At 43.6% G+C, this 20290-nt stretch overlaps 2 protein-coding genes across 4 annotated transcripts in view; one reads left to right on the top strand and one right to left on the bottom strand.

The window, feature by feature from the left end:
- Positions 1-859, bottom strand: part of CAPZA1 (capping actin protein of muscle Z-line subunit alpha 1) — a 28002-nt gene extending 27143 nt beyond the window's left edge. Inside the window, exon 1 of the mRNA XM_029572285.1 lies at positions 672-859. Coding sequence (XP_029428145.1) covers positions 672-710 — 39 coding nt within the window. The 5' untranslated portion in view covers positions 711-859. The remainder of the gene's footprint in view (positions 1-671) is intronic.
- Positions 860-1461: 602 nt separating this feature from the next.
- The window catches only part of ST7L (suppression of tumorigenicity 7 like), a 38018-nt gene continuing 19189 nt past the window's right edge, over positions 1462-20290 (top strand). The window contains exons 1-8 of one of the 3 annotated variants that reach the window (XM_029572283.1): positions 1462-1725; positions 3556-3638; positions 5137-5299; positions 8417-8471; positions 9386-9501; positions 10430-10508; positions 15730-15884; positions 19304-19401. In XM_029572283.1, the coding sequence (XP_029428143.1) occupies positions 1503-1725; positions 3556-3638; positions 5137-5299; positions 8417-8471; positions 9386-9501; positions 10430-10508; positions 15730-15884; positions 19304-19401 (972 nt within the window). In that variant the 5' untranslated portion in view covers positions 1462-1502. Of the gene's footprint in view, positions 1726-3555; positions 3639-5136; positions 5300-8413; positions 8543-9385; positions 9502-10429; positions 10509-15729; positions 15885-19303; positions 19402-20290 lie in introns of those variants that run through there. The other 2 variants (XM_029572282.1, XM_029572284.1) reach the window with 2 other exon arrangements.

Raw genomic sequence — 20290 nt, 5'->3', positions numbered from 1 at the left:
GCCCTGGAGTATACAAAGCCTTTGAACCACACGATTACCGATAGGAAAAAGAAAAAAAACACACACCATAAAACCCCTAATGCTTAGCCAATAGAACTTAATGTTTAGAAAACAGCCAAGTTTCAGACTGGGTTTATTTGTAAACGGTTCACCCCAAACCCCGTGGGACCACAGAGCTCGCCACCTTCAAGAGCCATTTCTCAACAGGAAGCACTGGCTGCCGACGCACAGCTCCCTCCGCCGCGATTATAAAGAAAAAAAAGAGAGAGCACGGAGCCTCTTCTGACAAAAACAAAGGAGCCAACCTGGAGAGGCATTTATGCCTGGGATTTAACAGTTTGCACTTTTTAGAAAAGGGAAAAGAAAGTGAAACAACCCTCCCCCCAACCCCAGAAGGAAATCAGTGAAGCAAAAATAGAGGGCGGCCCGGAAAGTTTTCCCTCACCCACAATTACGGACAAATAGAAGGTTAGGAGGCGATAAGAGCGGTAGGAGTTCTCCCCCCTCCGACCCTGCACGGTTTGGAGTATAGAGCGGGGGAGACCGCAAATGTGGACCACGAGGGTCTGCGAGGGAGGAGGGTGTGCACACATTCAACACAGGTAGGAGAACCGCACCGGGGGCACACGAGAGAGAGATTAAACCAAAAAAAAAAGGGACCTGCTCCTTACCTTCTCCTCCTCAGACACCCGATCCTCCATGTCCGCCATCTTGGCTAGGCTCAGCCCCGGCCACGCGCCCAACCAGGAGAAGGAAGAGGCGCACGAGCGCACCCCCGCGCTGCAGGTCGGGAAGCGAGAAGGCAGACTCGATTCCGGAAATGACGTAGGATCCGAGCTCTTCTACACCGCCGTGACGGGCACCCGATGTATGGTCATTGCTTGTTGCTTTTTGTTACAGCACATTTCTGTTTCTGGCCCATCTAAGTCAGGTCAACACGTGCAGGCTGACCCACTTCTGTTTTTCCTCCACTATATGTCTGAATTTACAGTGTTTGCCTTACAAGACTACAGATGTATTGAGAAAAACCAGAACTGGAACATAAACACTGTCGTACTTGGTCAGACCACCAAGCTAGGTAACAAGTGCCTGGCAGATCCCAACTAGTAGATAAATTCCACCCTGTTAACACCCAGGGTGTGTACTGGCCTTCCCCAAGTCTATCTGGTTAATAATGGTTTATGGACTTTGCCTCTAAAAATTGTAGAGCTTAACTGTATTGAATGAAAAAAAATATTTTCTCATTTAGTTTAAATGTATTACTTACTAACATCATAGAGTGGCCCAAGTCTAAACCTCTGATGCACGAAACATCATAGAGTGGCCAAGTCTAAATCTCTGATGCACGAAAACTGTGAATTTCTCCTCCTCCTAAAATGGAAATCTTGCTCCGCCCACCCATGCGCGTGCGCGCTTCCTCCGGCCGGCACGCGCTGAAACGCTCCGCCTCCCGCGCCTTTCTTTCTTGGGTCCTCCCGTATCCCAGCGTGCCTCGCGGAAACATGGCGGACAACAGTAGCGGCTTTGACTCTGTGGCTTTGAGTGGTGCTAGCGCGGGAGGCCGGCCTGCTGAGACGGCGACAGAACCACAGGAGCTGTTGCAGAGGCTCCGCGCGAGTTGCGCGCGCTCCGCGCCCTGGCTCTGGGCGCTCTGGCTGCTGGTGGTTCTCGTCCTGCTCTACGCGCTAAGGGCGCCTCTGAGGCTCTGTGAGAACGTCTTGGCGGGTGAGGAGACGGGGTGGCGGTGCTAAGCCCCCAACCCCACTTTCCTTCTGGAGCCTTTTTCTTTGCAGGAAGATTTTGGGGCTCCGTCTCTCTTAGCTGCTGAGCTTCCACGCCATTCCTTCTCCCAAGTGCATTGTTGGGCTGGTGGTCCCTATACTATTGCAGGGGTTTCAGAGAGCTAGGACTGGGTTAGAGCCCCCCCCCCCCCCCCGGAGACCGCAGTCCCAGCTACAGCCAGAGGGTCAAGTACCCAGTTACCCCCCCTAGCTCCAAACACTGAAGTTACTGGTTTCCAACTACTTCCAGTGGGAGCAATTCCTTGATTTTTGGTTCTGTAATCAAGTCCTGAAAATTCGACCAAAGCTAATGCATGAAGATGTAGCCGATTTTCTTTCCCATGAACGACCCAAGCCATTGCTTGCACATGTGGTTTTAAATATTTTTAAAAATCTCACAAAGTGAGGATAATGCATGCTGTCCCTGGCTTTCTGGTTTCCTGTCTGAAAAGCAGAAGCACAGACTGTTTGTCACTCCCTGTCATGCAGTAAAGCCAAACAGAATCACCAATGGCCATAATTTTCTGGGCATAAACTGGTAATCATATGGCACACATTTTCTGCCATGTTCTCATAAACTGTGTATATGAATATAATCTCTGCTACCCTTTGACACTACTCTGTATTATCAGACCTTTACAAAGCATTCAAGAAAAATAATTGTTAAACAGTCCATTTTGTTGTGCTTTCTGTGTTTCCTAGTCATTGTCTCAGTGTGCTTGTACATGTGTCCACGTTTGCTTTGCAAGTCTAGAAAAATGTGATGTTTTGTGAAGCTTTTTCAGTTTGAGTTTTAATATTGTGGAGGTTTTATTTTGTTATGATTGGTCAGTTTGAAAATATGTTTGTATTGTATGTGTGTTTGTAATCCATCTAGAACAGAAATATGGTAATAGGCAGAAAATAAATTTATGTAAATAAATGGATGCCCAGCTTGCTGGTGTGGTGCCAGAAATGGAACAGGTGATGGTGGGTCACTTCCAGCATACAGAATGATTGCTGTAGGATCAGGCTCTGAAATGCTCTGTACTGACGGTGATTACAACTTAGGCATTGATTGATATAGGTATTATGTCATAGAACAATATATTGAAATATTGATTAAGCTTTTTATACCCTTTTATAATTTGGCATAGACAATATCTCATTGACACAAGAGCTGCTCCAGTGACGAGGGCAGTTTTACTTTAAAATTAAACAAATCAGAAGAGATCTTCATAAAATATTTACAAGGCTTCCTGAGCATCTCTTTCATTTAGCAATCAGATCCAGGATAGAACAACACTCCCACACTCTGGCTTATAATTTAATTCTAGGGCCTGCCTTGGAGCCTTATGAACACATGGAATAGTTGTATATAATGTAATTCTGTATGGAAGATCAGATGAATTTACTATTAATGGGGAGGGCAATTTTCAAAGGAGTTATCGCCAAAGGGGTGGTGATTGCCCATCCCCTCACTATGTGTGCACTTTTATTTGGGGGGGAGGATAGGGGATTAGTGTGGAGAAGGGAGAGTATATGTGGAGGTTCCATTCTCAGACCTCCATGTGGACTTTGAACCTGTGGTAAAGCAGGTTCAAAATCCACAAGTACTTCTCTACCCACAGTCTTTGCCAGCCTAAATTCTCAAAAGGAAGCTTTGCAGGGAATTGCATGTCCACACAACTTGCTTGGGTAGTTTCCAAACGTGGTCTGAGAACGTATTGCACGTGTGAATGATGATGAAGTCCCTCAGAGCTGACATTTCACTCGCTTGTTTTCCTCTTTGTAGTGACCCTATTTTTAAACACGTTGACACCAAAATTCTTTGTTGCGCTGACGGGAACCTCATCTTTCATCTCTGGTCTTATATTGGTGAGTACATTCCTTTTTGCCTTGGATGATGGTGTTTAGGTTGGTTCAGGAGTGAGGATGCAGCACGACTTGTCTCTTCTCCATTCCAAACTCTAGGTGGTGAACTTAAGCTGTGGAAAATAGCTCTAGTACATTTTATTTTTTTCTTGATTTTTAGAGGTCAGGAAAATTTATTTATTTAAAAACTTTTCTATACCGTTGCTAAGTTAAATACCATTGCAACGGTTTACATGTGGGCAAATATTTAATGTGGGTAAAAGCGTACTATAGTACATTCTAACAGGTGCCGTTAAAGGTTCGTTTACAATATATCATTATACATAGACATTTCGCGAAGTAGTTCATGACCAGTTGTACCAAGGTACTTACACGGGTGGTTTTATCACACATAGTAGTATAGTTATGTTTGTTGTGGTTTAGAGTTCATAGACTAATCTATTGTAAAGTTCTACGTACTGTGTGTCTGTGCCTTTCTGTTTTTTCCTGAATAATTTCTCTCTATTCTTTTGTCTCTTTGTAAAATGCTTGTTTGAAAAAATAACTCCACTACTTTTTCACCTACTTTCTGAAAGAAAATGAGGTTTATGAGTTTATTCTGTGTGTTTCTAACCACTAGTAAACTCTTTGGTATCCCAAACTGTGTGTTAGGAAACCAAAATGCCCTGTTCTCTTACTACAGTAATTATAAGAGGAGTAAGAAGGATTGGAAAGCATCTTAAAAAAAAAAAAAAAAAAAAAAAAGCAATTAATTAGCATTGCAGTTGTTTCTGGTGCTATAAGAAGGGTCATTTTGTGCCAGATAAGGTGTAGGCAGTTCTCAACTTTCAATAGTATGAGGTGACAGAACAATCTTTATGAAATGCAGCCATTTGAGTGCTTTTCAACACATTTGAAAAGCACTTATGCAGTGTTTTGAGCCTTCTGTCAGGAGGGAATGATAATTTGTTTAAAATAGACTGATCAAGTTTGCACTCTGAGTCCGATGTACTAAGTGCATGCAGTTTTGGCATATGGTATTTTGCTACTTGAACTTATATGTAAATAAGTCCAATAGAAAATTAGTATGTGCAGATTTTCTACTAATTTGTTTTTGCAAAAACTTTAACTACACCTTATTCAAATGTACTTAATTTTTTTGAGAAATTGTATTTGCCAAGCTATTTTTTCATGTAGTTTAACTCTGTTCATAGCTAATGAGCTGCATTCCAGTCCTGCATTAGCTATGAATTAGCCTTAAATTCAGTTAGTGTGTGTACCTTAACTAGCTATTTGCAAAGCCAGTAGTTAAATTTTGTGTACTATAAGGACATCCATATGCATGCTTTTGTTTTCTGAGACTGAGAAAAGTATAGTTTGACATGGGTAAATTAATGGTGTCACATCTTTTTGAAGAATTCAACCAGAATTAATTTTAATTTTTTGACACTTTTTTTGTTTTGTTTTTTTATATACTGTTTGTATGTAAAGCTTTATAAAGACATTCTTTCCTCCCTTCCAGATACTTGAATGGTGGTACTTCAGGAAACATGGGACTTCTTTTATTGAGCAAGTGTCTGTAAGCCACCTGAGGCCACTGATTGGAGCTGTAGAAAACAGTGCGCCAGAACCAGGATTTGCCTTCAGCAGTGGGGATGCTGAGCCTGGCAGACAGAATTTGTCAGGTGGGTGGGCCTAGAGATTAGAGCAGTGGTTCTCTAGCCAGTCAGATTTTCAGGCTATCCACAGTGAATATGCATGAGACAGATTTGCATGCACTATCTCCATTGCATGCAAATTTATCTTGTGCATATTCATTGCTAACTTCCTGACAATCTGCCTGGCTGGGGGTCCCCCAGGACAGGTTTGGTGACCCCTGGAAATCCTGTTTCTGTCATGATACTGATTGGCATTTGGGCCAGATCATCTGTGGAAAACATGATATGGATAAGTGTTGTCATTTCACCTTCTCCTGTAATTCCTCTTTTTTTTTTTTTCATGGCTCATGTGCAAGCAGTTGTTAACAAGGAAACAAGTGTAACTTTCCTGTGAACTATATTTGTAGAAACAGGTTAGCACCAAATTCAGCGGGCTTTTAACAGGTGTCTAAATGTTATCCCCCTCGCTACTTTAAACTCATAGAAAAAAAAAATCAGCAGCTAGTTCATGGAAAAAGTTCATTCTTCTTTCCAATCTCTGCCTGTATGTGGAAAGCAGCAGGTCTGCTAGAGCCACTGCTGAGGACACAGATTGTAATCCTCGCCCACCCCACATACAAGCCGATGCTGTATCATGCGTGTAAAAAACATGCGTCCAATATAGATGCACGTCTTTTTGAACACACGCACATCCACATCTCCTGGTCGCTCGATGCAATACGCAAATGAGCTGCCGCACTAAAAGGGACGTGCAGTGGATAATTTGTGTGTCCTTGGCACTCTGCACCGGGCGCCCAGGAGAAGTGATGTGCATCCACAACAGCCTGGCCAGAGCTCCCTTCCCACCTCCCGATTTGGTCCATTCACTGTCATGATATTAAAACGTCCAGACCCCTTTCAGAAGGCTGTCCTGAAAGGGGGATTGGTCCTTTCACTGACACTTATCAGTGAAAAGAACCAATTGGCAGTAAGTGAAGTAGTGAATAAATTAACATCAAATGCCCTGTGTGTGCAGGTTACCAAAACAGATGGGCGCTCAATTTATGAGCATCTGTTTTATCCCGCAGCAGCTAATTTCTAGCACAGTACACATGCGCACACAATATACACAGCCCTGAGCATATTGTGGGTGTATATTGTGCGCCCCGAAATTTATTTATTTATTTTTTTATGTCTAGACTTATTTTTTTTGCATGGTGCTGCTTTCTGTGGTTCTACTTAGTATTGATGCTAAGTAGGAGGAACCACAGAAAAGCAGTATTGTTTTGTTTTTTTGTTTTTAAGTTGAGCCCTTGACACGCGGGAAGTTTACGCCTGCTTCAGGCAGGTGTAAAATTTGACAGATTAAAAATTGCACCTCGGGCACACAGGGACTTTTTGCATTGCAGGTTAATGGCTAATAGCCTCATCTATATGGAATTTACATGTGATGAGCGCTATTAGCTATGCGTGAGTTTGGATGCGCTAATCCCCTTATTGCATCAGAGATTATGGACACGCGTCCAAGTACTCGTTAAACTGTGTGCTAGCCTCGGCGCACAATGTTGCATCAGCCTGATACAGGTTATAATAAAAAGCATCCACCCAGTTTTTCTCCATTACATGTACCAGGACCAGATATTGGGGCTTCTCTGCAAAAGAACTGCACCCAGGGTCATGAATACTAATCATTTCTTCAGTACGGGGAGGTTTGTTTTTTCTGGTCACTCATGGCATACGGCAGATGTAATAGGACAGACCTTTGCTACTCATAACCTTTACTTTGGGGCCCCTCCAGCTAGTTTAGTTAAGACACTTTGTAGTCCTGGGAACATTTTACCTTTTTTTAATTTTTATATTCTGCTTTTCACACTTTTTTTTCCCAGCATTTCAAAGAGATTACATTCAGGTACTGTAGGTATTTCCCTATCCCCAGAGGGCTTACAATCTAAGTTTGTACCTGAGGCAATGGAGGGTAAAGTGACTTGCCCCTGGTGGTCTGGTTCATAGCCGGCTACTCCTCCACTCCAGTTATGGGCTCTTTAGTCACAGGGAAGCTCCAGTGGTACTAGATGTAAATAGGAATAGAAAGATAAGGAAAGTTAACCTATCACCCAAAAATATTTCAGTAATTTTTTTCCTGTGACTTTTTTTTTTTTTTTCCCTAGCCATTCTCTGTGGTCTGGAGCAATGGAATTATTTACTTGTTTACCCAGTCTTATCTAAGCATGCATCAACAATAATTGTGTTGCTCATGTACACAATAGAAGTTTCCTAGGTTTGAAAGAGTTGATTGTGTGCACAATCTGTCCTGTCAAAGGAATCTGCCACATCAGGGATTAATTCCTCTTCCTAAAGACAAGACCCTGGTTCAGTCAATACATGCACTCTGCTTTCTTCTTATGTTCTCCTCACCCCAAACTGTGTGTGTGTGAGATTTATAGCACATTACCTTCCCAAAGAAGTGATTTGGTAATATTTTCATAAAGCAATATTAACACCTGCACCTATGGATACGACTTGTCGCAGAGCAATTCCAAAAACTGAGCTAGCTCACAGAGGAATGAAAGGCTGGCACTGCTATTGTACTAGCAGTGCCTTCGGCTTGCTCATTTTTGGTGAAATCAATATGCAGTGATCAGGACAATTATCTCGCTCTGTTTTTCTCAGAAGAATCATTTTTGAGGCTCCAGTTTATAAATAGGTCTAGCAGTGTGTTCTCAAGAGTTTACTAATCCACAGCCGTACCTCTTCTCTTGCAATATAAATTACCAGTAGGGATGAAGGGAGGTCCACAGATGTTGCAGACGCAAGTCACGTCATCTTTCTTTGCCTTCCCTCAGGCGAGGTACAGGATAAAACAGTGAGAGAAACGAGAGAGAGTAGTCATGGCAGTTCAGACCCTGGTGAGACTGGCTTAGGTGTAAAGAAGCTGCTTCACTGCACAACTCACTTGGACCTCACCAAAACTGAGTAAATTGGATGCGTTGCTACATGCATTGGCAGTATCTGCCCTTCTTCCTTCTCTGAGCTAGCTCAGAGCGACTGAGAATTTGGTGCAGAGCCTGGTGTCTTTAGAAACAACGAAACACAAGCCCGGCATCGAGCTGACTTCATTGTTCCAGTTCTGCATCTGAAAGTGATACTTGGATTTTCTTGTAGCAGAGTGCAAGGTGTGGAGAAACCCCCTCAATCTCTTCCGAGGCGCGGAATACAACAGGTGATGAGTGCTACTGTTGCATACTTCTGAACAGTAATTTTTTTATCCAGCCCGCAGGTGACGTGCTCCAGGTAAGGGCTATAGATCTAACCAGTGTGCATAGATGCAATCTAAAGCCGCACCACAAGATAATTCACAGCTACAGCCAAATAACCCACCAAGGTTTCCATTTAATTCTGATTTACCAGTTGTTTCAGAGGAGATCAGTGTTCTGTAGTTTATTTATCCCACTTATCCGCCTTCACCACTACAAGCATCTGAAAATAAGGGGCATTGTCACGCTGACCCGTGTGGATATCTGTGCCTAGTAAGCGGCAGTGTAATACGAACAGCTGAAGAGTGAGCTCCAGGAAGGGGAGAGCTTTTTTTTTCTTTTTTAATGGGGGTGGGGGAGTGTGCAGCTAAAACATGCTTAGCTTCCAAAAACAAGCGTTTAATATATAAAATGATGTATTTGTGTAACAGATGAGAGAACCAAGATTAAGGAGGTAGTGACCAGGCCCAGAAACTGGGCAACATTGGTTCCGATGACTAGCTTCAAATTACATACTGGGATCTTCTTTTGTTACTGGGAAAGAGGAGGGCAGACACACACAAATGGTACGTGTGTGATCAGAGGAGAACTTTAAAAGGTCTTTCATGTGCCTTGATTCAATGATAACGTCTGGGTTTCATGGACACAGACCCCGGGGTGTTGTAAGGGCCAGGTGAACCATAACATGGAACAGTTTCCTCCTCCTGTGATGAGTGGTTTTTTTTTATTTTTTTGCTTTGTGGCTCTACCTTTTTGTTCACCCTGGGTGTGATATCAGTTTGCAGCACTAGGTGTGCGTTTCGTAAAGTCGCATTTAGCTAGTTGCTATAACTTTTTTTTATTTCAATATTCTAACGTGTTACTGTGCACTTGTACATAGGTACACGTGGGTGACTGGAAAGGAGCCACTGACGTACTATGACATGAATTTATCCTCTCAGGATCATCAGACCTTTTTCACCTGTGATACGGATGTGCTTCGACCTTCAGATGCAGGTATTGGTTACTGCTGGCTTATTTTTGCCTCTTTGACCCAGAAGCTTTCCCCCCTCCTTTGGGCTTTCAGCTCAGTTAGAAGTTGCCTCTGTTGGTGACCATCCTTGTCCAGGGGACCACGGATCATGACTCTGCAGAACACGACACACGTCTAGCCCCTGCGTGATGTTGATGCATGCCATCTCTGCAGCTTCCTCAGCCCTGGCTGGTCTGGGCAGCAGAAGCCAGGTCCAGATTTGACTGTGCACAGCACTGCTGCAGAGCCAGCCTCCCAACCTGTTACTGCAGTTGTCAAGATGTCAGAATAAATGCTGTGTTTAAGTTTTGGGACTATAACACTTAATACAAGAATTGTCTTTGGTTTCTAAGGGACAAGTGTACAAGCCAAGACTAACACGGGGTCCTCTAGGAACAGTTGCATGCTTGCGTTCCAGCAGAAATGTACAGATTCTCCTGGTCTGTTATTGGGCTTGAGCTAGGCCAGATATCCAATTCTATGAAGTGCCTTCTATTTGATTTCTTGGCTGCTGCTGCTATTGCCAAGTGACTCCAACACTGTTACCCTCCCACCAAATCCTGTGTTCCACTAAGGACTATGTCTAAAATAGTCTCCCCTCTTGTTGGCTCTTGTACCAGCTGCTCCATGAAAAATTTTATATATATATATATATATTTTTTTTTTTCTTTGTCATGTATATGGCATAAACATGACAAAGGCAGGAGAATAATATAGGAAATCATTGAAATATTCAAAAGAAATTACCTTTAACTTTCCTTTTTAAGATACTAGAAGTAGTACTAAATGATTGTGCAGTGAAAACACAAGCCTAAATGTCTCTGGTGTTCCTGCTCTGTTAACGGTTGCATTTTCTTACATGCAGGGCTAGTTGACAGTCGGGCTTAAATAAATGCCATTTTTCCTCCTTAGTGATGCAGAAGGTCTGGCGTGAAAGAAACCCTCCAGCCAGAATTAAAGCAGCATATCGTGCGCTGGAGTTACAGAACGAGTAAGTTTCAGCTGATGTGAGCCCCTGCTGAAAAACGAATTTTCCCAGCATTGTTTGCAGCACCCAAATACAAATGTTTGATAGTGCCCCACTGTAGGTAGCACTACAGAGAAGGAAGAAAGGAAGGAAGTACATATTGTAAAGAGACATAGAAATGACAGCAGAAAAGGAGCAATGGTCCATCCACTCTGCCTAGCAAGCTTCCCATGATAGTATCTGTTGCACCATGCAGGTTACCCCCATGGATCAGTCAGCTTTGCTTATGGACTTGTCTATGTACATCTTTGTCCATGGGTCATTTGAGTAAAGGGGAAAGAGTGGCCTGTGCTTTAGGGAATGAGTTTTAAGACTTCCTCTCTCTCTCTGACCCTGAGCAAGTTTAAAAAAAAAAAAAGAAATTCCAGGAGATAAAGTAACTCAATTTGCCTTTTCTGATGAACTAATTAAATTCTTACTTCTTAGTAAAGATTACATGAATAAATTAAGACGGGGATGCTTTAGTTTGGCTTAGTGCAAACCGAATATTCCCTGCCAGAGAAGGTTTTCAAAGTTTGGCTAGCTTTTTTTGATGTGTTAACGCGTTACTGATGGCCCAGGAGGTTGCAATGGTTGTGCTCGGGGGATGTCCCTACTCTTTCAGAGTCTGGTGGGACTTCACATGCCAGGAGAGAGTGACTAGATCCTGGCAGAGTCTTGAGTGTCACTGTCTATTTACTTTTGCCAGTCTGTGTCATGGGTAGAGCTCTTTGTGTTGTGGTGTGTTAGGATCTTTGCCAGTTTTAATAAATGTTGCCAGTACCATTGCTTTCAGACATATGTATTATATATATATATATGTATATATTATTATTTTTTAATTGACACACACTTTAGTTTGAAGACATAGTTTAACGCAGTTGGCTTTTACTGATCCTCTGTGAGCAGCAGTTTGTCTCATGAGATCATTTTTATTTATTTATTTATAAATGTATCCACACTAATCCTCCATAGATTTATTTTATTTTTTTCCCCCCAGCCCTATGCTCAGTATGGAGTCTGTGAACAATAGACCCATCATTTGCTGCCATAGAGATAACGCCCAACGGCAAGAGGATGTGATGACCTTTCCTTTAGGACTTGTACATTGCTACTCCTTGGTCCAGTCTGTAGGAGCTGCCCTCGAAGAAGGCACAGCATGCCAGCTAGACTCAAGCCACCACTTTTGCAATACCTCTTACTGACCCAAGCAGTTAGCATTGCCAGCCTGAATCCATGTCGCTGTGGGATGAGAGCCCAGTCCCTGGTTTGGCAGTGCTTATTTCCATGCAGTCTGGTACTTACTGGGGATGTGTATTCTGCAGATCAGTTTTGGTGGGTATGTGCGCAGCTCACCAACTTGCAGCATTATTTTCAATAATGAGATACATGCATATGCTCAGTCTTCCCATGCGTACTAGAACAGTGGTTCTCAACCTTTTTTCCCATCGTGACACACCTGACAGACCACACTCACATGTGTGACACACTGCTCATTACAATTCATGGTGGAAATAAAAAAAAATGAAGGTCCAATATTTTGATTAAGAATGACATAAGGGAAAGACAAGTACTCGGTCTGAACGGACACTGCATAAATAGTAAACATCCCATACCAAAACATCAATTTCTAGCACTCACAACAGTAACCACCTTACCTAAGAAAAGGCAACACTGAAAATATTATACCAAGCCTTAAGACACCAATACACCTCCCATTAGGAAAACAGACCAAGCTGGGCTGCTATAGAGCCATACACAGTAACTACATGCCAGCAGAATATCTCACCTCAGTCACATGTGCAGACCATTACCTAACAAAGAATAGAGACCATAAAGTTTAACTAGAAACATGCAAACAAAATCTGAACTGGAACCGCAGCAAGCCAGAGAAACTGTATGCAGTGTAACAAGAGAAATTTCACCAGTCCTCAAAACAAATCAAGAAATATAAAATCAATAGCAGTAAAACCATACTAACAAAATGAACAGATTTCCAAATAGCTGCTGAATGGAATATCCAATAACAAGCCGTTGAGCCCATTTAAAATGGACAAGATGTTTATTTGGAAAAGTGTAATGGAAGAGCCGAAGAAGAAAATTAGAGTTGATGTCTACAGTACCCGTTTATATACTACGTCTTCTGCGCATTCGCGGCACGTCAGTCAGCTCAAATATATATATTGATTAAAAACTCATAACAATTTTTAGATACCAATAAAATATTTTAAAATAGTAGACATTCAGACCCAATAATGAAAAATAAGGATAAAAAAATGCTTTGCTCTGCATACCTGGGAACGTTTGATATCCAGGTACCCGGAGATTGTTTTGAAATTGCAGGAGGGAGGGATGGTTTGCTTGCAACTTTCTCCTCTGTCACACACAGGCTGTCTCTCACACTGGCTCTCAATCACACACACACACGCTTTTTCTCTCTTATATAGGCTCTTAATCACACATTTACACACATGCTGTCTATTCACACTTACACACACACACACACACACGTGCTCTCTCTCACTTATACACACAGGGCCTTAATCATACATACACATGATCTTTCTCATGTACACATTTAAGTATTTTTTTATACCACTATTCTTGGGTACATCATATCGGTTTACAGCAAACTTAACAGGTTACAGAAAACAAAATGCAGTGAACTTATCAATTTACAATAACAGGTTGAGGCGAACTTAACGAAATACAATAAAATATAGGGTTTCTGGCATAGATCTCTGTACTTCCCCCTGTATTTGTGCTTCTGCCAGTTAACTTTCCTAGTTTGCTGGTCTAATTCTTTAAAGAGGTTTTCCCTCTTGTTTTGCCATTCTGTAGCTTCTTTTCTGCTGATGGATTCTCACTCATTTCTTCTATTTGCCAGAATGGTTGTCCAAGCTTAAGAACTGATACTGATGGCGGTGGTTCGCTTTCGTTATATCAGCACTTTTTGGTTATTTGGATCTGTTGATGCCATTCAGTTATGCCTGAAGGCTACGAAGGTAGCTCTAAAGATATAATCTATTTCTAAAATACCAATACCGCTGTAAGCTCTAGGCATTTACAATCTCAGTATACACTGGTTCTTATAAAAATTACCTGATGGACGCGAAGGAGCTTTCTTCTTGTTACATCCAATTTTTCAAGATCTTTATGGGGCCAGTCTACTATTCCAAAGCTGTATAAGTGGGAAATAGTTATGTTCTTGTTTCCTTTGATATATCCCCTGGTTATGAGGTGTTGTACTAAAATGGTTTTCTTTTTTGAGTGAACATACCCAGAAAATTTGGCTAGGAAAAAATTGCTCACGATTTCACCTTGAACATGGGTGTGCCACAAAGTTCTAAACTATCCGCTTATCTTTTCAACATCTCTATAACCTCTATTTGCAAGCTTTTAGCTGGTTTGTCTGAGACTAAAATCTACGCCGGTGATATTCAGTTTTTGATTCGTGTCCAATTATCTTGGTCTGTGATAACTGAGTTGCTGCAAAGCTCTTTGTCCAGTATCCAGAAATGCATGTTTTTTAAACAAACTTGCCCTCAACATGGCAAAAATTGATTTTACTCTAATTCAGAAATATCCAGCAAAAATGTCCCATAATTTGGTAACTTTTGATGGGATAGTTTTATTCCCTTGCATTCTTGTCTATAGAATCTAGGGGTTTGCATAGACTCTCAGCTATCTTTTCATCCTGACATTAAATCGCTAATCTGATGTGTGGGGGTTTTTTTTGGTTTTTTTTAATTACAGGTTTTAGCTGGTCTCAAACATATATGCTGGACAATACAGGTTCCCATTATCATACAAGCTTCTCTTTTGCCATTAATTGAGTACTGTAATATTTTAGGGTGAATTTTAAAAGCCTGGTGTTCGCCAAAGCCGGTAAATATGCGCAGAATTCGGGCTTGCGCCTGCCATGTGGATTTTAAAAAGTGCCTGCCTGTATGTGCACGCAGATGCACCAATACTGCCGCCACTCCTCCTATTGTGGAACAAGAATGCTGCTTGTAAAGATTATTGGGAGGCACATTATCGGCCAATAATATTTGGGGACATTATTTGGGTCACTCTTTGGAATGAGAAGTGCTCAGTCATACACTTACATTCATGCTATCTCTCTATCACACACTTACACATACAGGCTCTCACTCACATAAATGCTGTCACACACACACACACACACACAATCTCACGCTCTCTCTCTCCCCACCGAACCAGCAGCAGCAGCCTCCTCCACTTCCAGCCCTTGCGGCCTTAAGAAAGGATTCCCATCTGCCGCGGGGGCTGACAATCTTCTCTTGCTCCAGGCCGTGCCTTTCTTCTTTGGGCCAGTGCTGCACACACTAGTATGGTCTCTTCTTCCTGCACGCATGGCCACTGTACACCTCTTCCGGGCCTAGGGGGGGATGGGAAGAAGAGACCATGTTGGTGCTGCTGACTCCAGCTCTCCTGCCACATTCTGCCAGGGCTGTCAGCATTTTAAGCCCGGGTGGAGGATGAGTTCCTATTTTGGTGGGGCAGGGGGAGCAGCTGGGTCAGCGGGGGACCGGAAATTGTGGCGACACACCTGCGTGTGCTTGGCAAAACACTGGTTGAGAACCGCTGTACTAGAAAGTCAGTGAGGCAGGTGTGTACCCGCCGAAACGGATATGACAAATGCACATTCCTAGTGCATATTCAGGAAAACGCACAAAGTAATTGTGATTTGCTTTGTCCGAGTTGTCTTGAAAATTGCAGAATATAAATCTGGAAATTAAATAAACTTGAATGACATGGTGTTGGGCCCGAGGAGCAGGAGTCACTCGCCTTTGTGGGATAGCGTGGCTTTGTAACTAGTCTTACCAGCCTTCCCATATGCTCAAAATCAATTTGATAACTGGCCTTCCAAAATGCAGCAATGTAAGTTACAGGTGGTCTGAGTTTCCTTCTCGTTTTGGGATCCGTGTGGTATGAAAGAGGGACGCGTCATAAGACTCTTCTGAAATGGGTTGGTGTAGATATAACGTCATCCAGCTGAGGGCTAGGGGGCTATTTTTTGTCATGTTCACTGCTGCCGGGTGGGCCAGGTCTAGGATTTAGAACCTGCAGCAGAAAGAAATGGACTTGGTCTTTTCAAAAAACCCATTTCCCCCCACACCCCTTTTTTAAACCAGATTTTCCTTTGACCTTGGTCGCCTTCTGTACTGGTTTTTAACTGCAGTTGTCCGACTGCGTACATTCTCCTGGCAGAGGAAGAGGCAACGACGATATCTGAAGCTGAGAGGTTGCTGAAGCAAGCACTGAAAGCAGGAGAAACAACTTACAAAAGGTCACAGCATCAGCAGCACCAGAGCCCCCAGCATGAAGCGCAACACAGTAAGCTGCTCTGCGCATCTGCGTGTCTCAGTAAAGATTCCTTTGCAGCTTTGCATGCTCCCTTAGCTTTCTTCGCTTTAAAGAAATCTGTGACGTCACCATGCATGTTTACTCCTCTATTCATTCGTTTTTCTGCTCTGTGCCCTTTGCAGTGTCATTTCTGGACCATTTAATTAGTCTAGTTTTTCTACTGTTTTAAAAGGAAAGTTTTTAAGGGAAATCTTATTTTTTTTTTTTTCCCCTGTATGTACCCAGATCAGTCCAGACTCCTGCGTTTTGCCTCCCTTCCACCAGATGGAGACAGAGTTTCGCTGACATTGGCATATAACCTTGTGTGCCACCTGCAGTCCCTCAGTATTTCTTTGTCTTCTGCAGATGATGGTGGTACAAAACCTGCAGTCTTAGGATTAGTTAGAAAAAAAAAGATACAAATATAAAACTATATAGGAAAGTTAGGTTTTCAGTCAACGGGAGTTCCTCCCGGTAGGTTGGCAGATCCTGGTGGGGCCATCTCTTCTGGTTGAGAGGTGGAAAAGCACAGGAGATTGGTAACCCTTTTTTTTTTTTTTTTTTTCCGTCTCAGTCCTTTTCTTTGCCAGGGGGAAATGGTGGTGATGCCAGCTCCTTTCTCCCCCTCAGGAGGATACCTGGAGTCTGCTGCCCGACTTCAGGGAGGTGTTTTCTAGTTTTTTCTTTAAAGTTTAAAAAGAAAAAAAAAAAGCACATAAAAGAGAGAGGGTGTTATCAGTGCTGTTGTGCTGCGGGGCAGTCTGAGGCAGCACAGCAGGTGGTCTGCGTTTGTCTCAGACGTGCTCTCGGCGACAATTGTCTCCCACGCGATCGCTCCGGAGGCCATGCTGTTCAGCAGCCGGTGTGTGGCTTGTGAAGTGCGTACGTGCCTTGCGCAGTGTGGCCTCTGTTCCTGCTGCCTCTCTGGGGAAGAGGTTAGCTTGGGGATGTCGGCTGGAGCAGTGGATTGGCATTGGGCCACAGCAAAGAGCGCGGGGGATGCCGATTCAGTTGGCGATCCTCTTCCCAGTGACCATAGGAACTCTAGCCATTTTGGCTTCTGTTCAGGCAGGAGAAGCAGGAGTTCTTCCTACACCGCTCTCCCTGGCCGATGGAAGACCCACAGAGGCACAGGGGTCCCGGGAACCTCTGTGGAGGACCACATCTTAGGGACAGGATCCTGAGGCCCCAGCAGGTTTTTCTACGGATTTTGAGCGGCTTCTGCATGGAGCATATTTCAGCAGGAAGGGCCATGGGCCGCCTGTCCAGGATCGAGGAATTGTTTCAGGCCACGCAGGTTCGGTTATTGCTGAGTCGAGCTGCACTTTCTGTGGGAGAGTCGGATGTTGAAAAGTCTCTGGCAGTGCACCCTCCAGACATAGGTTCTTCCATGGACCTTCAAGAATCAGATGAGGGGCGGGGAAAGCCCCAACTGTGGAAGGGGATGATCCTAAGGTGGTTCGCCTCTTTCACAGAGAAGAATTGTGGCCCCTGATTCTGTATGTCCTTATACTGGGAACTAAGTGACCGAGTGAGGAATCTGATTATGAGGAAGTGAACCTGGTCTTGGAGGGCTTAAGAAGTCCGGTGAAGGCTTCCCCATTTCAGAAGTCTTGTAAAAAAAAAAAAAGCTGGTGCTCTGGTATGGGAAACTCCGCATACCGGTCTGAAGGTTGACAGAGCTATGGATAAGTTTTATCCGTTGCCGGAGAACACTTTAGATTTAATGTGGATGCCAAAGGCCGATGCCTCAGGGTTGGCTATCACAAAGAAGACTATTATTCCTGTGGCTGATTCTGCTGCGCTTATGAAGTTAGAGATCCATCTCAAAAAGAAATTTGAGGTGTCTGCTCTGGGCATTGGGGCTGTGGTATGCATCAGTTTCATGCTTTGGGCTGGTTTACGCTGGGTTCAGCGGTTAGTCTGATAAAGCGATGTCAGTGTCAGAAGCCAAGCATGCCGAGCAACTGGAAGCCATGGTGGCCCATGGAGCAGATGCGGCGTTTGACCTCATCAGAAGGTCCTTCAGGACTATGATGGTTGTGACTTGAGTCCCAATTAGGAGCGTTACCCTTCAAGGGGAAGCTGTTGTTTGGCGAGGACTTAGAGGAGCTGGTGAAGCATCTGGGCAAGAATAAGACACATAAGCTACCAGAGGATAAACCGAAGGACGGCAAAGATGCCTATTCCTCGCTTCCAGATGAATCTGCGTTTTCGGCAGAATTGGGCTACACGATCACCCCAACTGAGGCCGTGCTGTTTGGGGAAGCTTGGGTACATCCCAGGAGTCTGGACTGATCTGGGTACGTACAGGGAAATGAAAATTGGTTCTTACCTGCTAATTTTCATTCCTGTAGTACCACAGATCAGTCCAGAGTCCCGCCCATTAAGGGGAAGAGAATTGGAGAGTCTGCTTGTTCTGGTCTTGTAAATGACCTGTGCCCTTCTTCAGTCTTTTTTTTTTTTTTTCACTTCACATTCTTCTGCTTATTTGGAGGAATGTGTTATGGGAGGGATGTTTGTTTAGGTTCAGTGGTATCTTGGCTTGTGTACAGGTCAATACGGAAGGACTGCAGGTGGCACACCGGGTTAAGAGGCAGTGTCAGTAAAACTTTCTCTGTCTCCATCTGCTGGAAGGGAGGCAAAACCCAGGAGTCTGGACTGATCTGTGGTACTACAGGAACAAAAATTAGCAGGTAAGAACCAATTTTCCTTTTTCATTTGGTAGGGAAAATTGTGGAGCTTAATTCTAGACTTTGAAATTTCCCACCTCCATCCCTGGACCTATCCATGAGAAGAAAGGCTTATATTCCACATCAACAAATGCCTTAAACAGGTCTCTTAACCTCCCATTGTCAAGATGAGAGGGTAAATTGTTCTGGGCATCACACAATGGCCTAAATATACTAAGCATTTTGCCCATAGACTGGAAATGTGGAAAACCCTTTAGTACAGCAGGTTTAAATTAGAGCGAGATTAAGAAGCATCTCTACCCCAGGAGAATAGGTGGCACAAGGATAAACAAGGCGGCATTTTTTTTTCCTGAAACGGCGTAGAAACCTATAAAGAAATCCATGCCTCTGCAGAGACCCAGGATAGCAAGACCATTGGACTAAATTTTATTTTGAATAGGTTAAAATTGGGGGTGGAGGCCATACTGTGACTGTTTGGGGAGAAAGGCCCAGCCAGGTTGTGCTGCTTCTGTTCCTTGCCATTCTGGAGCCGTGCGTGCTTCATGGGTGACTTTAATCTGAGATAAATGCATGAGCTTTAGTTTGGTTTTTGTGCTTCTCCTTGAGAGCTTGCTAAAGGTTACCCTGGGATTTTAGGTTTCCCAGATCTGAAACCAAGGTGAGAAGCAGCACAGTCAATTGAAAGGCTTTTTTTTTTTTTGTTTTTGTTCCTTGCAGGGCGAGACATGAACGTGATGCTGTACATTAAAAGAAGGCTAGCCATGTGTGCGAGAAGACTGGGAAGAATTCGGGAGGCAGCAAAGCTAATGAGAGATGTGAGCGGTCGGAGGAAGTCTTACACGTTGATCATGTTTGGGTTTTCAATCTTGGACTCTTTTTAAAAATACAGAAATTGTAATTGCTACTTGCTGTGCTCCAGTTTTGGGTTTTTTGGGTAATTTTTTTTTTTTTTTTGTGCCAGTGGTTTCCTCCTCTTCCTTTTGGTTTTCCAGCTGAATTGAAACCAGGGCAGGGATCCAGGGCCCTGAGCCTTCCTTCACGGCTTTTCAGGGAACATTTCCACTCTTTTGTTTTCTCCCATCATAGTTTAGTCGGCGTAGCCGTGCCCGAAATCTCTCAACCAGCACAGTGACTCTGACTCCCTTCCACCGGAGTCTGTGAAATCTGCCTCCGCAGCAGCCCCCCAGCTCCAGCCTGCCTGGCGAGCAAAGGACCCAAGTCCTTCTGCATGGCCCTGACCAGTGCTGCCTCTGCCCCAGCTTTTCACCAAATCGAATGCTGCGTTCTGATGGTTGAGCTTTGAGCCTTAGAAAAGCTCATTTTGTGATCTGGCATTTTGCTGTGGGTCGCTATGAGACTCGTGCTATTGTCACTTACAGAACTGTGCAAAGGCTGCTGGCCCAGAGGCCACTTGCCTGAGTTGCTTTTGCCAGCCTTCTCCTGGTCACCTTTGGTGCTCATTGTGAGGTATGGGGCACTGGTTTGAGCCTTAAGGCCGAGTGAGGGCAGAAGTTATTTACTAAGTTACATGGAAAATCTAAGCCTGAAGAAAGGACCATTGGTAGTTTTGAGAGCTTACATCTGTTAGTCTTATGAATATCTCGGGTCTGCTCACTACTTTGTTGCTTTATGCTTAACTTATTTGAAATTATAGAAAAGTAAGATGAGTGTTTTCCTTCAGGCTGAAGCTATAAAGACTCTTAG

The sequence above is a fragment of the Rhinatrema bivittatum genome, chromosome 12 (genome assembly GCF_901001135.1).
Source record: "Rhinatrema bivittatum chromosome 12, aRhiBiv1.1, whole genome shotgun sequence".
Lineage (NCBI taxonomy): Eukaryota > Metazoa > Chordata > Amphibia > Gymnophiona > Rhinatrematidae > Rhinatrema > Rhinatrema bivittatum.
Note: the sequence above shows the minus strand (reverse complement) of the source record. Positions and strands in the feature narration are given on the sequence as shown.